Source organism: Arvicola amphibius, chromosome 4 (genome assembly GCF_903992535.2).
Source record: "Arvicola amphibius chromosome 4, mArvAmp1.2, whole genome shotgun sequence".
Lineage (NCBI taxonomy): Eukaryota > Metazoa > Chordata > Mammalia > Rodentia > Cricetidae > Arvicola > Arvicola amphibius.
Window position 1 is genome coordinate 54,895,345 of NC_052050.1, and position 19,036 is coordinate 54,914,380.

General features: G+C 44.1%; 1 protein-coding gene across 1 annotated transcript in view; it reads left to right on the forward strand.

Moving 5' to 3' along the window:
• Nucleotides 1-19,036, forward strand: part of Dnah9 (dynein axonemal heavy chain 9) — a 342,434-nt gene that overhangs the window by 88,579 nt on the left and 234,819 nt on the right. The window contains exons 23-27 of the mRNA XM_038324554.1: nucleotides 2,357-2,509; nucleotides 3,624-3,749; nucleotides 5,953-6,192; nucleotides 6,819-6,979; nucleotides 16,561-16,717. Coding sequence (XP_038180482.1) covers nucleotides 2,357-2,509; nucleotides 3,624-3,749; nucleotides 5,953-6,192; nucleotides 6,819-6,979; nucleotides 16,561-16,717 — 837 coding nt within the window. The remainder of the gene's footprint in view (nucleotides 1-2,356; nucleotides 2,510-3,623; nucleotides 3,750-5,952; nucleotides 6,193-6,818; nucleotides 6,980-16,560; nucleotides 16,718-19,036) is intronic.

Genomic DNA, 19,036 nt, shown 5'->3' on the forward strand with positions numbered 1-19,036 from the left:
TATGAGAGGGTGTGGTCTCGTGGACCATGCAGCCTGCATCTCCTCTGAAATGCTGGGGTGCTCCCTCCACTCCCATGCTGGGATGAGTTTGGAGATCTTTGAACTTGCCTCAGACTGAAGATATGCAGCCCAAACTCTGGAGTGACAAGTCACTTGGCTGAATCCCTTTCCTCCCCTCTGTGACTTTGTCATTCATTTGAAGTACAAAGAGTTATTGGTCTCTCTCTTTTTTTAACTGATTTGGGCTAGTTTTTTAATCATCTATACTGTTTACTTTTATTTATTTTTTAGTATGTAGAACACTTACTTGATTCCAAGAGCCAAACCATGTCAAAAGCTATGTGTCTCTGAGAACTGTCCCTTCTTCCTCTGTTTATCTCCCACCGCCACTATCTGCCTTCCCTCCACCCCAAAGAGAGTTTCATTGGGTCTTGATTTGTCTTGCCTATGTTCGTCTTTGCACAAACAGACAGTAAAGATTTGTATCCAGCCAGATATGTTCCTTCATCACCCCTTCTTTCCCACACAAAAGGTAGCGGGTTGCAGTATCTGTTTGAATTTTGTCTTTATGGGGCAGCAGAATCTTCTGTGTAGTCCAAGCTGACCTTAAACCTGTGGTCCTCCTGCCTCTCTCTGCCTACTGAAATTGCAGGCGTTTGGTATTAGTTTTGTCCTGCTTGCTTGCTTGCTTGCTTGCTTGCTTGCTTGCTTGCTTGCTTGCTTTCTTTCTTTCTTTCTTTCTTTCTTTCTTTCTTTCTTTCTTTCTTTCTTTCTTCATTTCTTTCTCTCTTTCTTTCTTTCTTTCTTTCTTTATCTTTTTCCTTCTTTCTTTTTTCTTACTCTTCTTCCTTCTCCTCCTCCTCCACCTCCTCCTCCATTTTGTACCTTAGAAATCAATCCACATTAATCAACATTTGCATCATACTCTATGCTGGCATGTCATAGTCTGGCCATTGGATGACTATTATTTTCCAATCAAATAAGGTGGCATTAGGTAACCTTGTGTTTTGGAGACCTGTCTTCTAGATCTAGAGATATTCCTAGAGAATTCTGGCTCAAAGAGTAAACACACAGAAGCCTTGTTAGCACTCCAATGCTTCGCTGCACAGGAACTGTCCCCTTGGCATCGCCACCAGCCATGGATGAGCGCTCCTCCAGCAGAGCCAAAGAGCAGCTCCAGCAGGTCTTACTCCACTTGTTAAGAAGAATCAAGTATTAAAAAGGCATCGCCTTTGCGTTTGTGGTCCTTCTGTTCTTATCCTTTTCCAAGTAGCCCAGGCATATATCAACCTTTTGTTTACAGTTGTATTAATTCTGCTTGTAGAAGGGGTCAGATCCATTCTTTCTATACCTTTAATACCCACAGTACTCATTGTTACGTATTTCTTTTGATTTGCTTCTCTTTTGGTTCTAGTAAATCTTTAAATATTCCACCCCTTTCCATACCCTAGAGAGTGAAGCACAGTAAAGATATTTTCTAACCCCTCCTTTGTGTGAGCGAATGGATTGATGTAGAAATCATCAGAACAGGAATTTCTTTTTCTCTATATGTCTGTAGAAATCCACATTTATGTTAATGATGCTCAATATATATCTTTGTTTATGTGTTTGCTTTTTTTTTTTTGCTATTTTTCTGTGGCACTTGATGTTTTCTCCTCTCTGGAAACCATGGCTTCTGTCATCTTGACAGGTCTCTCCCACTGTTTGAGAGAATTTCTACTCCATCGAGCGGCCACACCCCTGTTGAGTTCATCACACATCTGGAAACTGGGCTCTGCTACTTTGGGCTGTGGGCACCCTCTTCTCTGGGTGTAGACTTAGCTCTTGGTCTGTCTCCTTGGCATTCTTCAGAACTTCTGCTCTGCACTTAGTTTTCTATATCAGTTCAGCCCCTGAGTGCTGTTAATACCTTGTAAATTGACTTCGCGTTTGCTCCTTTGTTCCTCCGCCAGGCAATCTTTTATCCCATGGTTTACAAAGCTTGTGTTCCTTTTGTTTAAGTGAAAGCAAAACCAAGTGGTAGTTTATTTCTCCTTTCAAAATCTCAAATGCACCAGTGTTGTTCCTTGCACTCATTCCGGTTTGCTCCTGTTTGTTTCAGGAGGGGACGCTGGCTCCAGGGATGGAACAACAGTGGTGGCACTGTCCCTGCTCATTTTTATTCCGTTGGTCGTGTCTGTTCAGTTCACGTGGTTCAGTTTATAATTCCACGATCGCTGTAACCTTCCTCCCACAGGCTTAGCTAAATTTGCCCTTCTGTGTCCTATAAGAGTTGCTCCCCGGCAGACTATAGTAACAGCTATGGTCGGCTTCCTGTGCATCCTCTTGAATCCTTTGCCCTGGTTTCCCTTCTCAGGTTCAACGCCACCTTTCCAAGCTCTTTGACAACATGGCCAAAATGCAGTTCCAGTTAGACGCCAGTAAGAACCCAACCAAGACAAGTCTTGGCATGTACAGCAAAGAAGAGGAATATGTGGCCTTCAGTGAACCCTGTGACTGCAGTGGGCAGGTGAGTGACACCCCTTTCCCCCCCTCACATCTCACCCATCCCTTCCCCTCCAAACCAAATTCAGTGAAAATCAGTTTCCCTCAGGCTAGAGCTTGGGACCTGAAGAAGCAGCTTTCCTTGCTTGGGGTCCGCACTGGAGCTCCTCTGAGGCCTTCCTCTTTGAGAAAAACATGTCAGCATTGATATTTCCTTATTTGGTAGAACAATGCTGGGAGAAATAAAATGCATACAGTCAGCTGTGAGGGGATTGCAAGATGATTGGCAGCACAGGGAATATTAAGATGGCAACCCCTGGAGCACCCCACGGGGGAATCTGGAAACCGGACACCTTCTTCAGGAAGAATTGTCCTTTTCCGAGATGTCTCCTCTCTTTGCAAATACACCCCAGGGTCATTTCCTTTCTTTTCCTCAGAGGACGGATTATCTACCACTGCTTAAGGAAGTCCCACCGTACCTCCAGGACCCCCACACCCAACAGGCACACAAACCATGGGACAGTTTTTTTCCTTACACCCTCCCTGTCCTCAGCACCCCTGAAGCAAACTCCTGCCCTGCTCGTTATTCACAAGCATGGTTCCCAGGGGCTCTATCCCCATGCAGATAAGGCCTGAACAAGATGGGCTTTCAAAAATGTCTACCTTCCCTCATATGCTTGGAGAGAAACTCTCTTATCAGAAAAGAATGCAAAGTTCTGTTAGATGCAGGTAGCTGACAACCTTGAGCTTTCAATTCAGAATACGCTCATTTAATAGACCAAGACCAGAAAGCATTCAACGGAGAAACTTAAACCTAACTATTCTGTGCTATGTAGACAAGTCCGTGAGAATCAACTTAACTAAATCTGCCTCAATCCAGATTTGGGGTTCTTTGTATGAGCTCTAATTAGCATCCTACCACCCCTTCACCTGTTGTCCCCTTTTCTGTGTTCCATGTTAGCTCCCACTAATCACACCCCAGTTTATAAATGCAAAATGTCTGCCCTTGCCTTCTGGCATCTGGTTAGTGTACCATGCTGGAGCTCCCTTGTCTTTGCTCCCTCAGGCTGGTGAAAAGAAAACAGTATCAATCAAACTTTCTGAGCTTTGTGGTGTCTAAGCCAGAGCTCTTCTTCCAGGTTGAAATATGGTTGAACCATGTGCTTTGTCACATGAAAGCCACAGTGAGGCACGAGATGACAGAAGCCGTAACTGCCTATGAGGAAAAGTCCAGGGAACAGTGGCTGTTTGATTACCCAGCTCAGGTATTTTTCCAGTTGGTTCATCCTGGCCCTATCCTCATCTGTCTTTCTCCTCCAACAGCCTGTGTGGGCCTTCTGAGGCTGAAGGGCCTCAAGCTAACCGCCCCTGTGCTTCTTCATAGGAAGGGCTTTGGGGCTTGAATCCTAGATCATTGTGAGGACCAGAAGACAGCAGAAGCACTGACAGCCATGACTGAATTTCGTCATTGCTTTGGAGAATTTGGGTTATGGATCTGTATCACTGACTGTAGGAAGAAGATGCAAACAAAGCCTTGGAATCCCCTTACACTGTGTGTGCCCCTCTTTGCTGACTATGAGAGGCAGAGTGGAAGCCCCAGGGGAGACAAGATGAGGCAGCCTGCCCTGCTGGAGTTCACAAACTCCTGTAGAGCCCAGTCACTTGTAAATGTGGCTAGTGTGATCCTGGGGTGGGTCTAGACAACTTGCTAGTGAGGCCTGAGACTGTGTTCCTGAGGATAGATTTAAGCCAAGATTTGAAGCAGGAGTTAGGGAGCTAAATAAGAGGGGCTTAGCACCCAATATAGGGAAGAGCATAGGCAAAGGTTCAGAAGCAAAAGTGAGCTGTGAAGCAAGGCTAAGAGAGGAGGGAATAGGAAGCAGCTGATAGAATCTATCCGAGAATCTGGAAGCCGGTTCTTAGGGACCACATTAGGGAGACTGTCTGGATCCCAAATTTTAACTGAATTCTGCCTACGTTTCTCAAGAGGGTCTCCATTAAAAAGACAAAAGACTTTTAATGTCTCTGGCCACAGTATATGCTTCCTGCCCTCTAGTGACAGGGCAGTACTAGTGCCGGTTCATCTGAGGGCTGCAGACAAGGAGTTGCAATTGAAGCCATAGGGTCAGGTCAGAGTGACTATGGGAATTTGATGAAATGAGGAAAGGTATTAACACAGAACCCCGAACACCACCAGGAGCCTAAGGAGGTAGGAGGGGCCAAAAAAAGAAAAGGAACAAGGAATCTTCTTAGAAGACAGGTCCGGGTCATCATGAAATGAAAATCAAGCTGTTGGTGGCAGAAGAAAGGTAACAGAATTTTAGTGCCTTCTACAAGATCAAGCAAAACAAGGATAAAGTCTGTCCCTGGATGACTGTGCCGTGGACCAGGCCACATGGGCATGGGATGAAGGGTCTGAAAAAAGCAGAAAGGACTGAGTGAGTACAGAGAGGATGGAGCAATAGGGCTGTAGAGAGAAATGAGTCCCATCAAACTGTCTGATAAAGCGCCAATACAGAAGGCCCTTCTCTGAGATTCTCCAGAAGGTCACAATCTCCTAGGAAGACACAGGCAACCTAATGAATGTGACTGCTTACAGCAACTATTCCTGTTTCATGAAAGGAATAATTCCGGGGCTTCCTCATAGCAAAAGTCCTGTGTTAGAATTCAGAGCCAAAATTAAAAAAAAAAAAAAAAAAAAAAAAAAAAAAAAAAAAAAAAAAAAAAAAAAAAAACGTGATGCTCCCTGCTATTAAATATATAGCATTTAGAACAATGTCTCAAAGTCTAATGGATCTATAGATAAACAATGCAATTAAATCCTCCACTATAAATATTCAAAAGGATGTATGTCCAAGTTCACAGCCAACAGGAGAAATATTTATTTCAATTTCTTTTTCCATGTTTATTTTTAATCTCTGAAAAATACAAGCCTAATGACCACATTAGATCTTGGTTGTTATCCACTTGACCTTCACAAGTAGTCATGTTCTGGTTGCAGATTTTGAGAAGTGAAAGATGTGGTGGAAATAGGAAGACCGAGCAAATGTGGACCACTGAATTAGAGCACTCGGGCTGCTAAAGGACCAAAGGCTGAGTGTCACTGAGATGCTCAGGCAGTGTGTTGCCCTCCCACATGTGGCAGAGGTGTCATCTCCGGGAAGGGAGAGGTGAATGATGCCTGTAGCTATTCCTAGAAACCGAGACATCAGCCAGAGCCAGCCTTTGGCTGTTCTCAGCCGCAATCTATCTTCCAGGAGCAGAATGTGCTCTTCTTGTTTGTGTTGTAATTAGTTCACATCTCTGAGGACTTGGAGCATATGGTTGCCTTAGTCAATGATCAGGGAAGAGGGAGGGAAGGGGCCTGTCACCCACACAGTCGCATCCTGAACTCTTGCTGTACCGTGAGTGGGTTGCTTGGAAACGAGCCCCGGTAACAGCTTGACTAAGCAGCTCTTGATGCCACAGGTAGCGCTGACCTGCACTCAGATCTGGTGGACGACAGAGGTGGGCATCGCATTTGCCAGACTGGAGGAAGGCTATGAGAATGCCATGAAGGACTATTACAAGAAGCAAGTGGCCCAGCTCAAAACCCTGATCACCATGCTAATTGGCCAGCTCTCCAAGGGGGACAGGCAGAAGATCATGACCATATGCACCATTGATGTGCATGCCCGGGATGTGGTAGCCAAGATGATTGCTCAAAAGGTAGGCACTGTAGATCTGCTTTTATTTTTGTTGTAAGTAGAATTTCCATGGGAATCACTCCAATGCAACCTCTGGGCCTCACATCAGCTGGGTGAGGAGCATGGTAGATCCTGCTGCATCTCAAAACTTCCAGCATAGCAGTATAGGGTAGCCCTTGATTTATGATTAGTCAGCTCATGTTTTGACCTTATGGTGGTAGAAAAGCAATATATACTTAGCAGGAACTGTACTTTTATTATAATGTGTAATTAATAACATAAGCTACTCAACACAATCATGTAATGCACATTATGTAAAATGGTTTCATCCAGCCACAGAGTAATCAAAACCTCTTTAACTGTGTAAGGCAGTTATGAAGTTTAGTAGGATAAGTGGATCAGATTCATTTTCCACTTAAAATGTTTTCCATCTATCATTAGTTTATTATTAGATGTAGCCCCAGGGCAAGCTTGGAAACATCTGTAATCAGGCCTGCATGTGCTTTCTATGCTATGGGCAGAACATCCTACGCTCTCAAGTGTCAGATACCATCCTAGTCACCCAGAGACTTCCATGTCCTGTGAGTAGGGAGCTACCCATCTATAAACTACTTAACTCACCCACCTGCTCTGCCGCGCTTCCTTTAGGTTGACAATGCCCAGGCTTTCCTCTGGCTGTCACAGCTACGCCATCGTTGGGATGATGAGGCCAAACACTGCTTTGCCAACATCTGCGATGCCCAGTTTTTATATTCCTATGAGTACCTGGGAAATACGCCTCGCCTGGTGATCACACCTTTGACGGATAGGTAAGGGTCGGCACCTACTGTTGATCACTCTCTTTATTTCTGATACGGCTAGCCAATGATCACCCAGGACCAAGGATGGCATAATTTGTTGTTTGTTCACATGGCTTCATGGGGAGAAACTTGATTCAACACAGCAGCTATAAAACAAGACTTGAAAGGGTGTCAAGGTGGTCTTCTTTGAACAAGCCCCAGAGCAAATCAATGAGCTGTAACTTCCTGGAGGATTTACTAAGACAGTGATACACCCCTGACTTCCAACACCAGACTGAACACATTCCGTCTGCTTAACTATGACAAAAGTGACCTCACATTTGGTCTTCCAAACTGGGAGGAGTAATTTATATCTCACATGATTTTCTTTTTCTGAGGATAAGAAAATGATCCTAATGAAAAGTTTTGAGTCTGTTGAGTCAAGTATCTCAGTTGGTGAAGTACTTACCCTGCTAACGTGAGGATCTGAGCTCAATCCCAAGTGTTCATGTTTAAAACACCACATGTATTCTCCACTGATACATCTGTTCGTTGCTTCCCACTCTCCGAGAATACAAAACTGTAAGGAACATGTTCATATCCATTAAAGTACTTTCGGTGTTTCAGGAGTATCTGCTCCCCATCCTTCATCCTAGCTCATGCATGAATGTTTATGTTCATGCCACACTCTGAGCTGGCCACTGGCATTTCTAGGTAGCTAAAATATTTCCTACCCTTAAACACCAATCCTGCAAGGGAATTAAAATACATATAGACACAAAATTGAAAAAATCAAGGGGAGAAGCACTAGATCTTAGAGCGGTGGTTCTCAACCTTCCTAATGCTGTGGCTCTTTCATAGTTTCTCATATGATGGGGACTCCCAACCATGAAATTAGTCTGCTGAGACTTCATACCTGTAATTCTGCTACTGACACGAATATTGTACATATCTGATATGTGACTTCAAAAGGAGTTGTGACCCACAGGTTGAGAACCACTGCCTTGGCCTCAAGTAAGGCCTAAAGCCATTTGCTGTGAATTTTCAAGTGGAGAACACAGAACGTGCCTGTACTCTGTACAGAGGGTCCCATCACAGCAGAAGGAAATGATGGTTAGAAGGGTTTGAGCAACGACAAAGAGTGCCTGATGGGGACCTTTCGGGACATGCTGGATCCGGAGGGGGCAGAGACTGTCAGATGGTTGCCAGGGTGTCGGTCATGCAGTATTGAAATCGGTGTGTGTATCACTCTTGCTGGTGAAAAGGGACTCCGGCATCTGTTTGGTTTGTCTGGCTTTTCTGAGACACTGTCTCCCTTTACGCACCATCTAGCTCAGGTTTGCTATGACCGTAGGATAATCCTTCCTCAGTCTGTACCACCACACTCAGTCCATCTGTCAGTTACTGTCAAAGTAGAGCCCCAAAGTGATAGAACCATAGTTAAGCATCCCTGGAATACTGCAAAGCTGAATCACGGAAACGCGAGAGCTTGGAGAGAGACGAAGATGCTTGATTTGGGGGAAGGAAGCCAGTTACCAGAGTCAGACTAAAGCGGGTAGAAGATACGTTCTTTTTCCAGTCAGTAGTGATGAAAATCATACCTTACAAAATTTTATCCAGCAGCAGAGTGGGAAAGAAAAGGAGAGGGCATGGGGAAATTGTCTTGAGATAGAGAACTTTAGTTCTCCCAAGATTTCTGCAGTGCTCTGTAACTTTCCTTATACGGCCATTGAACACAGTATCTCTTCTCTGGAGAGAGCAACTCACCTGAGTGACTTACAGAAAACAAAGAGATTATCATAACTGGTGTGTTAAAATAAGCTGTGTCATGCTTTTCCTTAATTTTCTCTCTTTCTCATTTGTGAGTGTGAGTGTGTGTGAGTATGTGTGAGTGTGTATGTGTGTGTGTGTGTGTGTGTATGTGTGTCCCTGTGCATGTGCGTGCCTCCATGGGGATGTCAGAAGACAACCTTGAATGTTATTTCTCAGGAACTTTCTACTTTTGTCTACTGTTTTGGATTCGGGGTGTTTTGTTTCCAACAGGGTCTCTCACTGGCCTGGGAACTTGCCAAACAGGCTAACCTGGCTGAGCAGCCCCAGGAATCCACCTGCCTCTGCTTCCCCAGTGCAAGGATCACAATTACATTCCACACACCTGAGGTTTTTTTTTTTTTTCATGTGGATTCTGGGGCTTGAACTCAGATCCTCATGCATGCAAGATAAGTACTTTACCAGCTGAGCTATGGCCCCAGCCCTCTAGTGCCTATCTTAAGTGGTAACATCTGTCTTACAATCAAGGACCCGAACACACTACCAAATGTCTTGACGAACAGCTTCAAGTGACTTAACTGTGTGGAACTGGGAACGTTTGAATACCTGGCGTCCCCTGTAGATGAAGACCCCTTGGCGTGTTCACCTCCAGGTTTTCTCCATCCTCCATTCATTTTCCTGCCCAGTCTGAAAAGCCTCTCAGACCCAGAATCCTACTCAAGCCATCCCCTTTTTTATTCTCACAATTCCTTTTCTGTGTGATCTTCGTGAGGCCACATCCCTGCCTCCAGTGGTTCCCTACTGCAATTCAACCAAAATCTAAAGTCCTTGTAGGACATGGTAATCTCTGCCAATGTCCCCAATCCTCTCTCCCTGTGCCGTCCCCAAAGCCTCCTTTCTACTCATTAACAAAGGTTCATTTCAGCTGTCTCATGCCTGCAGTTTCTTCCTCCAGGCTCTCCATCCCACCATGGCCCCTCATCCTTCCCCCACCACCATTTCGAAAAGCAGCCTCTTCCATCTGATGTGGACATAAAGCAGACAGCCCTTGTTGAACCCCTTCGGTCTCCCTCCTAACTTGCCCTTCGTTCTGGAAAGATCTGCTTGTCTGCTTGCTCTTTAAGATCAGGAACCTTGTGTGCAAAAATCACCAACACTCTAGTAGCATTTGCTGAATGAATGAATGAATGAATGAATGAATGAAGGCTAAGAGTAGAAGTTTCCACTCATAAGAACAGGTAATATCAAGGAGAAGTTGACCTGGGCTTTTACTTGAACTCAATTACATCTGGGGCCACTCTAGTGAGAGATGAAGTTTTTCCCAATTCAAGGTACATTAAGACTGGATTCTGCCAAACATCTCTTGGAGTTGTGCTTCTCAGTATGACATCCATCATTAGAATTAAATCTAGCAGCGTGTTTCATTTTACTGCGAATTTCCTGACTTGCCACAGAATATGAGCTAATAGGGAAATTATATCAGTTGAAACAATATAATGAAGCCATCACATGTTTGAGCAAATTTGATTAATATCTGTCTCCCACTCTAGATTACGTGTCCTATGATAGCCTTGACTTTGGTTTCCACTGTTCGGCCCTCAGGACTTAGTACTGAGCACTGTGTTCAACCCTGACAAGCCATTGGGATGGACTCCCTAAACCCATGCCAGGAGATGAGTTCCAGGTCCTGGGGTGTAGATGCGGCTTCTCCATAACATTCGGATATTCCTCTACTTTCTTTCCATTGACCCAGCATTGCCATTCCAAGTTATAAGAAGTATGAGACCCCTATTTCCCCAGATCTTGCCATTTGCCTGGGAGCTGAAAAAGATAATTAGGACTTTTGGATTTAAAGGACTCTGGTACCTTCATGCCCAATGCCTTCTTGGGGGGGGGGTGGAGTGGGGAGAAGAGTTTGACAATGAATTATTTTTAAAACAGGGATTTATCCCCTCTTCCGTGAGATTTTGCAAGTAAGAGCTTGAAAGGAGGATTTGCTGCAAATATTAGCAAATGCGATGTAAACCTTGACCTCGTTTTGCACATTTGATGCCTCTCTGACAGTGTATGGAGTTGAATATTTACATAAGTCCCCCTTTCTCATTGACTTCCATTATCATCTCAAGAAACGCTCTACCCAGAAGAAACAGTTATTCTCCCCATAGGAAGTCACATTGTAGAGAGCACTCAGCCTTTACACGTGTGTAGCACTGGGACATTTAATTCGCTCCTGCCAGAAGAATTAATCAAACGGACAATTGATCCATACAACCTTTGCACATTCATTAAAAGCACAGCCGTGTACAGTACATCTGACTGATTGTGCCCGTGCCTTTGGAATTTCCCGCTGCCTGAATGGGACTTGAATATGTAAGTAGGATCGGTCGCTGTCACCGGACTTAAGTACAGCACTAAATTGAAGAACCAAATGGAAATATTTTCTCAGGCTGAACAAAAGCAATTCTTCTAGGTTGTCCCTTAGCCTTGGGTGAGCTCTTCCCAGCCCCTCCCAGCCCCTCCCCTCCTCTTCACACACAAATGCTCCTGTCTTCCCTGTGCTATATTAAGTAGTTTTAATCAACTGCTTATCAATGTTGAGCACCTCCTAATTTCTCGGGAAAAAGTGCAAGTAGGTGAGATATAATTGATGCAAGAGTCTTTCAAGGTGGTTTGTCAGACAAGGACAGAGCCAGCAAGTATCTGGGAGTTTTCCTTCAGTGTTCCTGTAAGAGGAAATCGGAAAACCTTAGTAACTGAAGAAGAAAAGCCAAGGTACCTAGGGGGTATCAATGTTCACTGGTTTCATTATGTATATGACTTCTGAAGACAGAAATGGGATCATATGATCTGTTACAAGACATGGGGATTTCTCATTTTACTAAATACTGTGTTGTAGATAGCTCTTCTCTGGACATGGCAGCCCTTGCTGTCTTCATGAGAGCAGTTTAACCACCTGAGAGAGACCCACAGGCTCTGGTCCATTGGCATTGCCTCCTTGCTCCACTTCTAGCTGCCTTTAGTTCTACCCCAACTGCCCATGGCCTCTGGAGGTGATGGAGCATGTAGATTGTAGAAGGTTAACTAAGGGGAAACTCCATCTCTGTACTTACGGGAAGTAGTCATCCATGCTGAGGTGAGACTCTTGGGTGGCTAGGCTACTTTGCTCCCTTAAGTAACGCCTCATGTTCTCTAAATAAGCCCATTAAATACATTGGCTCGCCAAGTGGAACGTTAGTGACGTTGTACATGGTCTGTCCTTGGAGGCTTTTCTGGGGTATTTTCTGTTCATGTCTCCTCATGTAAACTTCATGCAATAACTGCATGTATGTTCTCAGAGTATTCTTCTAAAACCCTCAGGAGCTGACTCTCAGCCTGCTTGCAAGTGTCCCATAATGTATGTAACGTAACCATGTGATGGGATGGGGGCATTTTAGCTATCACTGAGCTTCTCTGTTAACAACGAAGCCTCACGAACACCTCTGTGAATGTTCCTCCAAGGTTCTGTATGAATTTCCTCTGAGATACCAAGGAAGATAATAATCAAATGGTACAAACTTGCAGATTGTTATCTGTACATGTGTGTACACACAAACATGTACAGGGGAGTATCCATGGAGAACTGAAGAGGGTGTTGGATCCTCTGGAGCTGGAGTTACAGGTGGCTGTAAGTCACATGACTTGATGTTAGTGCTGGGATCCTAATGCCAGGTACCCTGGAAGAGTAGCAAGTTATCTTAACCACCAAGCCATTTCTCCAGTCTCCTGTTGGTTTTATTAAAAAAAAAATGTTGTCCCCACTCTCTCTGGTTTATGAAAGTGTTGAGTGCAGAGTACATTAAATAGCTGTATGTATTCCTTTAATGTCCCTATTCATTTGCTGGTCACCCTGTTTCTCCTTTGGGTTTAGGCCTCAATTACTCACAGGCTTCTTTCTGAGTCATATGTTTACTAGTGATTGGATTTTCTTCTCCTGAGAGTTATGCTATCATGTTTCTGGTTCTTTATAAATTACTCCTAGATTTATAAAGCCCCCATCCAAAGAGAACCATAATTATTTACCTATATCTTTTCCTAGCTTATTTTGTTTTGCTTTTTATTTAAACTCTTTGAGTACTTTGGAGAATGTTTTGACTGTTAAGAACTTTGATTCAGAAATTTTTTGTCAAAACATTTTCAAGTACAACTGATAGCAGTCCAAATTTAATCCATTTTCACTTGGCTCTGTGGTGCAGCGGATAGCGCATTGGACTTCTAGACAGATTGAACCAACTTTTAAATCAAAACGGATGTATTGCACAGATTTGGAAACTGTGTTCCGCTGACTGGAGCATAGTCAGCTCTGGGCCCTAAATGTAGACCTCAGAGCTTGAACTCCACGGACATAGCATATTTTGTCTGGACAGTGGCAGGCACTTGGGCTGTTTCTAGTTGGGTCCCTTATAACATTACTGATGTGAGCATTTTCATGTAATTCTTTGTGTGGATATGCTTTTTTTCCCCTTTGCTTGGATGGAGATCTGTTAGAATGTATGCTCTTTCATGCTTGACCCCCTTGAGAAATTTCCAAATTTTTTTTCAAAATGGCTATACCATTTTGTGTGCTCTCCAGCAGTGTGTGCGCATGCCCATGCCTCTGCATCCTTGGTGGTGGTGGTCATTGTTGCCCTTACTTATTGCAGCATTGTGGTCAGTGTGAAAGGCTCTTCGCCCTGGTAATAGTTTGCATTTTTCAATTGCCTATTAATTTCAAGCAACTTTTATCATTTGCCTCATAACGTTCAAGTTTCTTCTTCGGTGTAACTCCCTTTTGTGTTCTTATGGAGTTGTGATGATTCTGTGGTCTGCTATATTACATCTTTGTCGCAGGTATGGCATTCTAGTCTGTGGCAAATCTTTTTCTTCATGGTTTCTTTTGAAGTTCAAGCACCTTAAGTTTTGTTGCAGTTCAATATATCAATTTGTCACCATTTACTCTTTTGGGTGTCGCATTCTTTGCTTGACTTGATGTATCTTAATTTTCTTTTCCTTTGGAAGCATGAGAATTTTTACATATTTACCTTTTATTTTGCCCACTTAATGCCCAGAATTAAAAATTCTTGACCCATGGCATGTTTAATGTTCAATGTCCCAATTTCTCCAGGGAAAGCAAGACAGCCAAATGAGCCTGCAAGGCCAGGGGTGCATGCTGAATGAGGCCCATTTCCCTGAGCTCAGCTAAGCCAGTGCCATGCATTTCACAGGCAAACTAGAGATGAAAGAGTTACAACCCACTTCCTTTCTCTGCCCAGGGAAAATGCCCTGCTGGGTTTCACCCAGAGACAGGGACAGAAATGGGAAGCTGATTCATGGAGAATACAGAAACTCACTTGAGTCCCCTCAATGCCATGCTGGTTCTGATCACCATCACTCCACTAAAAGCCACTGCCATCTGGCAAAAGGGGTACTAACTCAGCTGCTGGTCAGCCTGAAGCATCAGCTTCCAAAAAAAAAAAAAAAAAAAACAAGGCAGATGATTCTGAATACAACGTCCATCGTCCATCACACGGAGCTCACAAGTGGAGTCTGTATCGATTCACTAGATATGAAGATGTTCGATCACTGGTGCAATTTAGCAGATTTATTGAGGCACATTTTAGTGTCTTAAAGTTCACCTATGACAAGGGTACAGTTCAATTGAACATGGCTTTTATGATTTTCGTGGTAAATCCCTGCCCCTACCCCAGCCCCAGCAGTCCGCCATTCACTTGTTCATGTTTCACTTCCTCTCCGTATCTCTCTTCTTTCACATGCGGGGCACGATGCTGACGAGTTCATCTGTTTTATGCCATTGTCTTAGGATTCTTTTGCTGGAAAAAGACACCATGACCACAGCAACTTTTATAAAACACACACACACACACACACACATTAATTTAGGTGACTACAGTTGCAGAATTTTAGTCCACTATCATCATGGTGGGAAACACGGGGGCACACCAAAAGGCGTGGTGCTAGAGAAGGAGCTGAGAGTTCTACTTCTTGATCTGCAGGCAACAGGAAGTGAACTGAACCAGGCATAGCCTGAGCATAGGAGACCTCAAAGCCCACCTCCGCAGTGGCACACTTCTTCCAACAAGGCCACACCTACTTCAACAAGACCACATCTCCTAATAGTGCCATTCCCTATGAGTTTATGGGGGCCAATTACATTCAAACTACCACAGTCATGTTCATGCCTTCGTATAACTAAGGAAAGTTCTGCTGCATGGATGCTACATTTGTTTAACTATTCACTGTGGATGGGCATTTGGGTTTCACATAGTTTTAGTGATATGAATATTGTCACCATGATTGAGTGTTATAAATAAGTGAACTTATTTCTCTTGGGAAAATTCCCAGGATAGAAATTTCTAAATTAAATGAAAAGCCTTTCTTTTGAAGAAACTTTTAGCCTGACTTTCAAAGTGACTGTACCATGTAACGTTCCCACCATCAACACATGAAGCTCCTTCTTCCTCTGAATCCTTACCAGCATTTGTTATGGCCGCATTCTGTATTATAGCCATCCTGGGTAATGTACTGTATGCACACTGAGTTTCTCAAGGTGCTGATCTTAAACATCTTTTCATGTGCTTGTTATCCAATGAGTCAAACTAAATGGAACTATATTTTTTGGGTACCTCAAATAATTTTGTGTGGTGGTGGTTGTGTGTGTGGTGTGTATGTATGTAATGGTGTAGGGGTATGTGGTGTGTGTGTGTGTGTGCGTGCATGTGTGTATGATGTGTGAGTCTACATGCCATTTAGATCTACACTGTCTACCTTGTTTTTGTAACAGGGTCTCACTTACTGAATGAACTCAGAGCTTACCATCTCAGTCATACTGGTTGACCATGAGTTTCAGAGATTCTCTGTTTCCTCCTCTACCCCAACACACATGCATGCATTCACACACTACACACCATTGGGATTACAGGCATGTGTCAATACCCAGATTTTACATGGAAGTTGTGGATTTGTACTTGGGTCCTCCTGCTTGGCCAGTACAAGCACTTTACCCACTTAGCCATCTCCCCAGCTCCATTAGAAACAGTCGTAAAGCTGACTTTATTCTATTGTCATTAGGGAAGATAGTATCAGGAATATTAGATTGGATGGTTATCTGTTCATTCATGGAGTCATTCATGTGTTTCTTAAAGACTTATTGAAATCTTGTATATGCCTGGAGCTATGCTGGGTTCTGAAGGTAAAACAGTGAACCAGTTTTTTTTTGTGTGCTTCCTAACTCTTGCACGCATATGTGCGAGGGATCTGTGTGATATGTGTGGTGGGCACTAGGGTGGCACATAATGGAATAGGAAGTCAGCTGAGCAGCTTCTTCTTACTCATCCCAGCCTGAGGCTGGGAATGCTTAGTACATGGACTAATGTAAATTCCTGGCCAAGAGTTACTAGCCATTAGCCAGCCAGATGGAAAGGGATATCATCTAGGTAGGTTCAAATGGGTTGCTGGGTGGGGAGGAGAAAGGGCCAGTCTCAGAGTACCTAGCAAGAGAGTTGCTCTACATAGCTTGTTGTTAGTGTGTTTGGGGAGAGACATGGATCGCCAAAGCACTGAGAAAGGAAGCTAGCGGAGAAGGCATGGTCAAGGTCAAGACCAGCTAGCAAAGAGCCAAGATACCCTAAGGGGAGGTGGGAAGTTCAGGCTCTCTGGGGAAAAGGCAAAGGTGGGTGGTGTCCTGGGTCTTCTTCCCTTTGTAGCCGCTAAGCCGGGCCCATCTATCCTTGAGCTTCCCGGTCTCTGACACCCAGCAGAGCCGCCTGTGGCACAGATAACGGCCTCTGCCCTCCTTTGTCTGGCAGGTGCTACATCACTCTCACTCAGTCTCTGCATCTGACCATGAGTGGGGCTCCATCGGGACCTGCAGGCACAGGCAAGACAGAGACCACCAAGGACCTGGGCCGAGCACTGGGCATCATGGTCTATGTGTTTAACTGCTCGGAGCAGATGGACTACAAGGTACAAGTTCAGCCTGCAGTTGGAGAGACTGGGACCTGGGTGGTAGGTAGCTGAGATCAGGTACATGGCTTAGCCATTCTTTGTTGATCCCATTCCCCCAGGAGAGGCAGAGTCCAGATGGGAGGTTTCTCCTTACTCTCTCACACTAGACTTAAGGATGCTTTAGCCCTCATTGGCCTCCTGTCAACCTCTTATATAGCACAGAGGCACAGCCCCATCCATTCTGACTCTACAAATGAATGTGGTGAGCAAAGGGATCATTTGACATGGGTGGATCATTTGACGTGGTTGGCTTTCTTCTGTCGCATGTAAAACGATGCGGTTGAAGAAACCCTCAAAGTGCTAAATTTACTGATAGGTCAGGAAGGTAGAAAGGCTCATGAGTAGCTGTGATGGGGACCCTTGTCTCCAGGTGACAGCTTTATTTGAGCTCCTTTGTACAGGGAACATTCCCCTAGGACGGTGTACAAGGACACAGGAGACTGGAAACAGTAGGGACTAGTCACCGCTCACTCTAAGGGACACCCCGCCGCCAGGCTGTGCAAAGCCTCTGCACTTCATCCCAGAACCCAGCACTTTTCAAACAACCAGTGTGCTCCAGGTTGTGTCGTGGAGAAAATCCACAGAAACAAAAGGCCCGAAAGGTCACTTCCAGCTACAGACATTCTGCTCACAGATGAATAGAAGCTCATTTTCAAGATGTGTAATAGCAATGTGCCCTGCTGCCTTCATAGTGGTGTGTTCTCACAGTCTATGATTTTTAATAAGGTGCCTCTGTTTCTCTTGTAAGCAGAATGAACAGATAATATTTAGAGTAGGCTAAAAGGGTTGCATAAGAAGACCAACTAAGATTTAATGTTGGAAAATACATTTAATGTAGACATAACTTTAGAGATTGCAGCTGCTGAACTATGATTATTTAGGTGACACACATTCCCCAGAACTGGGATGGCTTGCTTTCGTACAAACCTTTCTGTGTAGAAGTTAAAGTCCTGTGAAGCCATGTTTACTCAGAGCAAACAAATGGGGTCGGGAGGAGGGGGTGGTGGCATCCAGACCTTAATCCAGTCCTTCCCTGAGACATCGCCTCTAAAATTGAGTGCAGCTGTTTTTAATCAATGAATACATCAAGATAATGTTTCTTTTCAAGGATGGAAGACAATTTTTTTTTCCCTCTTTAAAAAAATAACCTCAGCCTTAAGGATTATTTTGAGCTCCTAGATTCTTCAATAAGATTTTTCTTTTCTTTTTGATTCCTCTATAGTTAATTATGGGCAGCATTGCTGAAGTAAGTAAGTCTCCCATGGGGAATATTCTGGAAGACACAGTCATTCGGATGTAGAAGGCATGCATTTTTCCTGGCATAAAATCAGCAGATTCTTTCAAAGTCAAACTCAGCACAGCAAATAGGAAGAGAGGAGTTGACTCCGGGGCCAGTGATAGCAAGTCATTTATCACAATTCTTTCAAAGTTAGACAATTGTCCCTAACCCCATCTACTCCTTTTAAAGTACACTGTAGAAGAGCGTTTGTCCTTAGTTCACCTCGACTTTAAGTAAAGTTTCAGTCTTCGAGTCCAGGCCAGACACATACAAGAGCAGTATCAATAAATAGAACGCCTCAGAATGAGGGCGTTCACTTTCCTAAGTCCCAAACATCACTGTAAACAAACAGCCTTGCTGAACTGCTCCTGCAAGCCTTTCTACTCTACTGTCCAGCTGTTTGGCAACTATATTTTATCATCAAACACGCCAGAAACAAAGTAAGCTGGTTTATCAGTTACTGCTATTGTTCAGAATATGTGGGACACCTTAGGAAGATACCCAAATAAATCATGTTTTATCCTACAGAACTGTAGTTGGAGATGCTCCAAAAGTAGCCACAAGGGAATCCACACCAGGGAGTGTCCTAGGCCACCCCAAGATGAGACTGGTTAGGATTCCAAAGAAACACAAAAAGCTAGGATATCACTCAGGGGAAGAATGTTCACTTAGCATGCAGACATTCCCAGGGCCTTGGGTTTGATATCTAGCACCCAAAGTAGCCCAGGAGGTGGGGGAAGGAAGAATGGGAGAGAGGGAGAGAGGAAGGAAGGAAGGAAGGAAGGAAGGAAGGAAGGAAGGAAGGAAGGAAGGAAGGAAGAACGGAAGGAAGGACAGACAGACAGACAGACAGTCTAGATGCTAAGAGGATCAGGGGAAAGCACTTGGAACAGAAATGTGTGGAGCACTGGAGCTTATCTCTGAAAATAAATTGTGACAGGCTGAGATATTCTGTCTAGGACTGTCCTCAGCTACAGGTCGATATGTGTTACTCATAC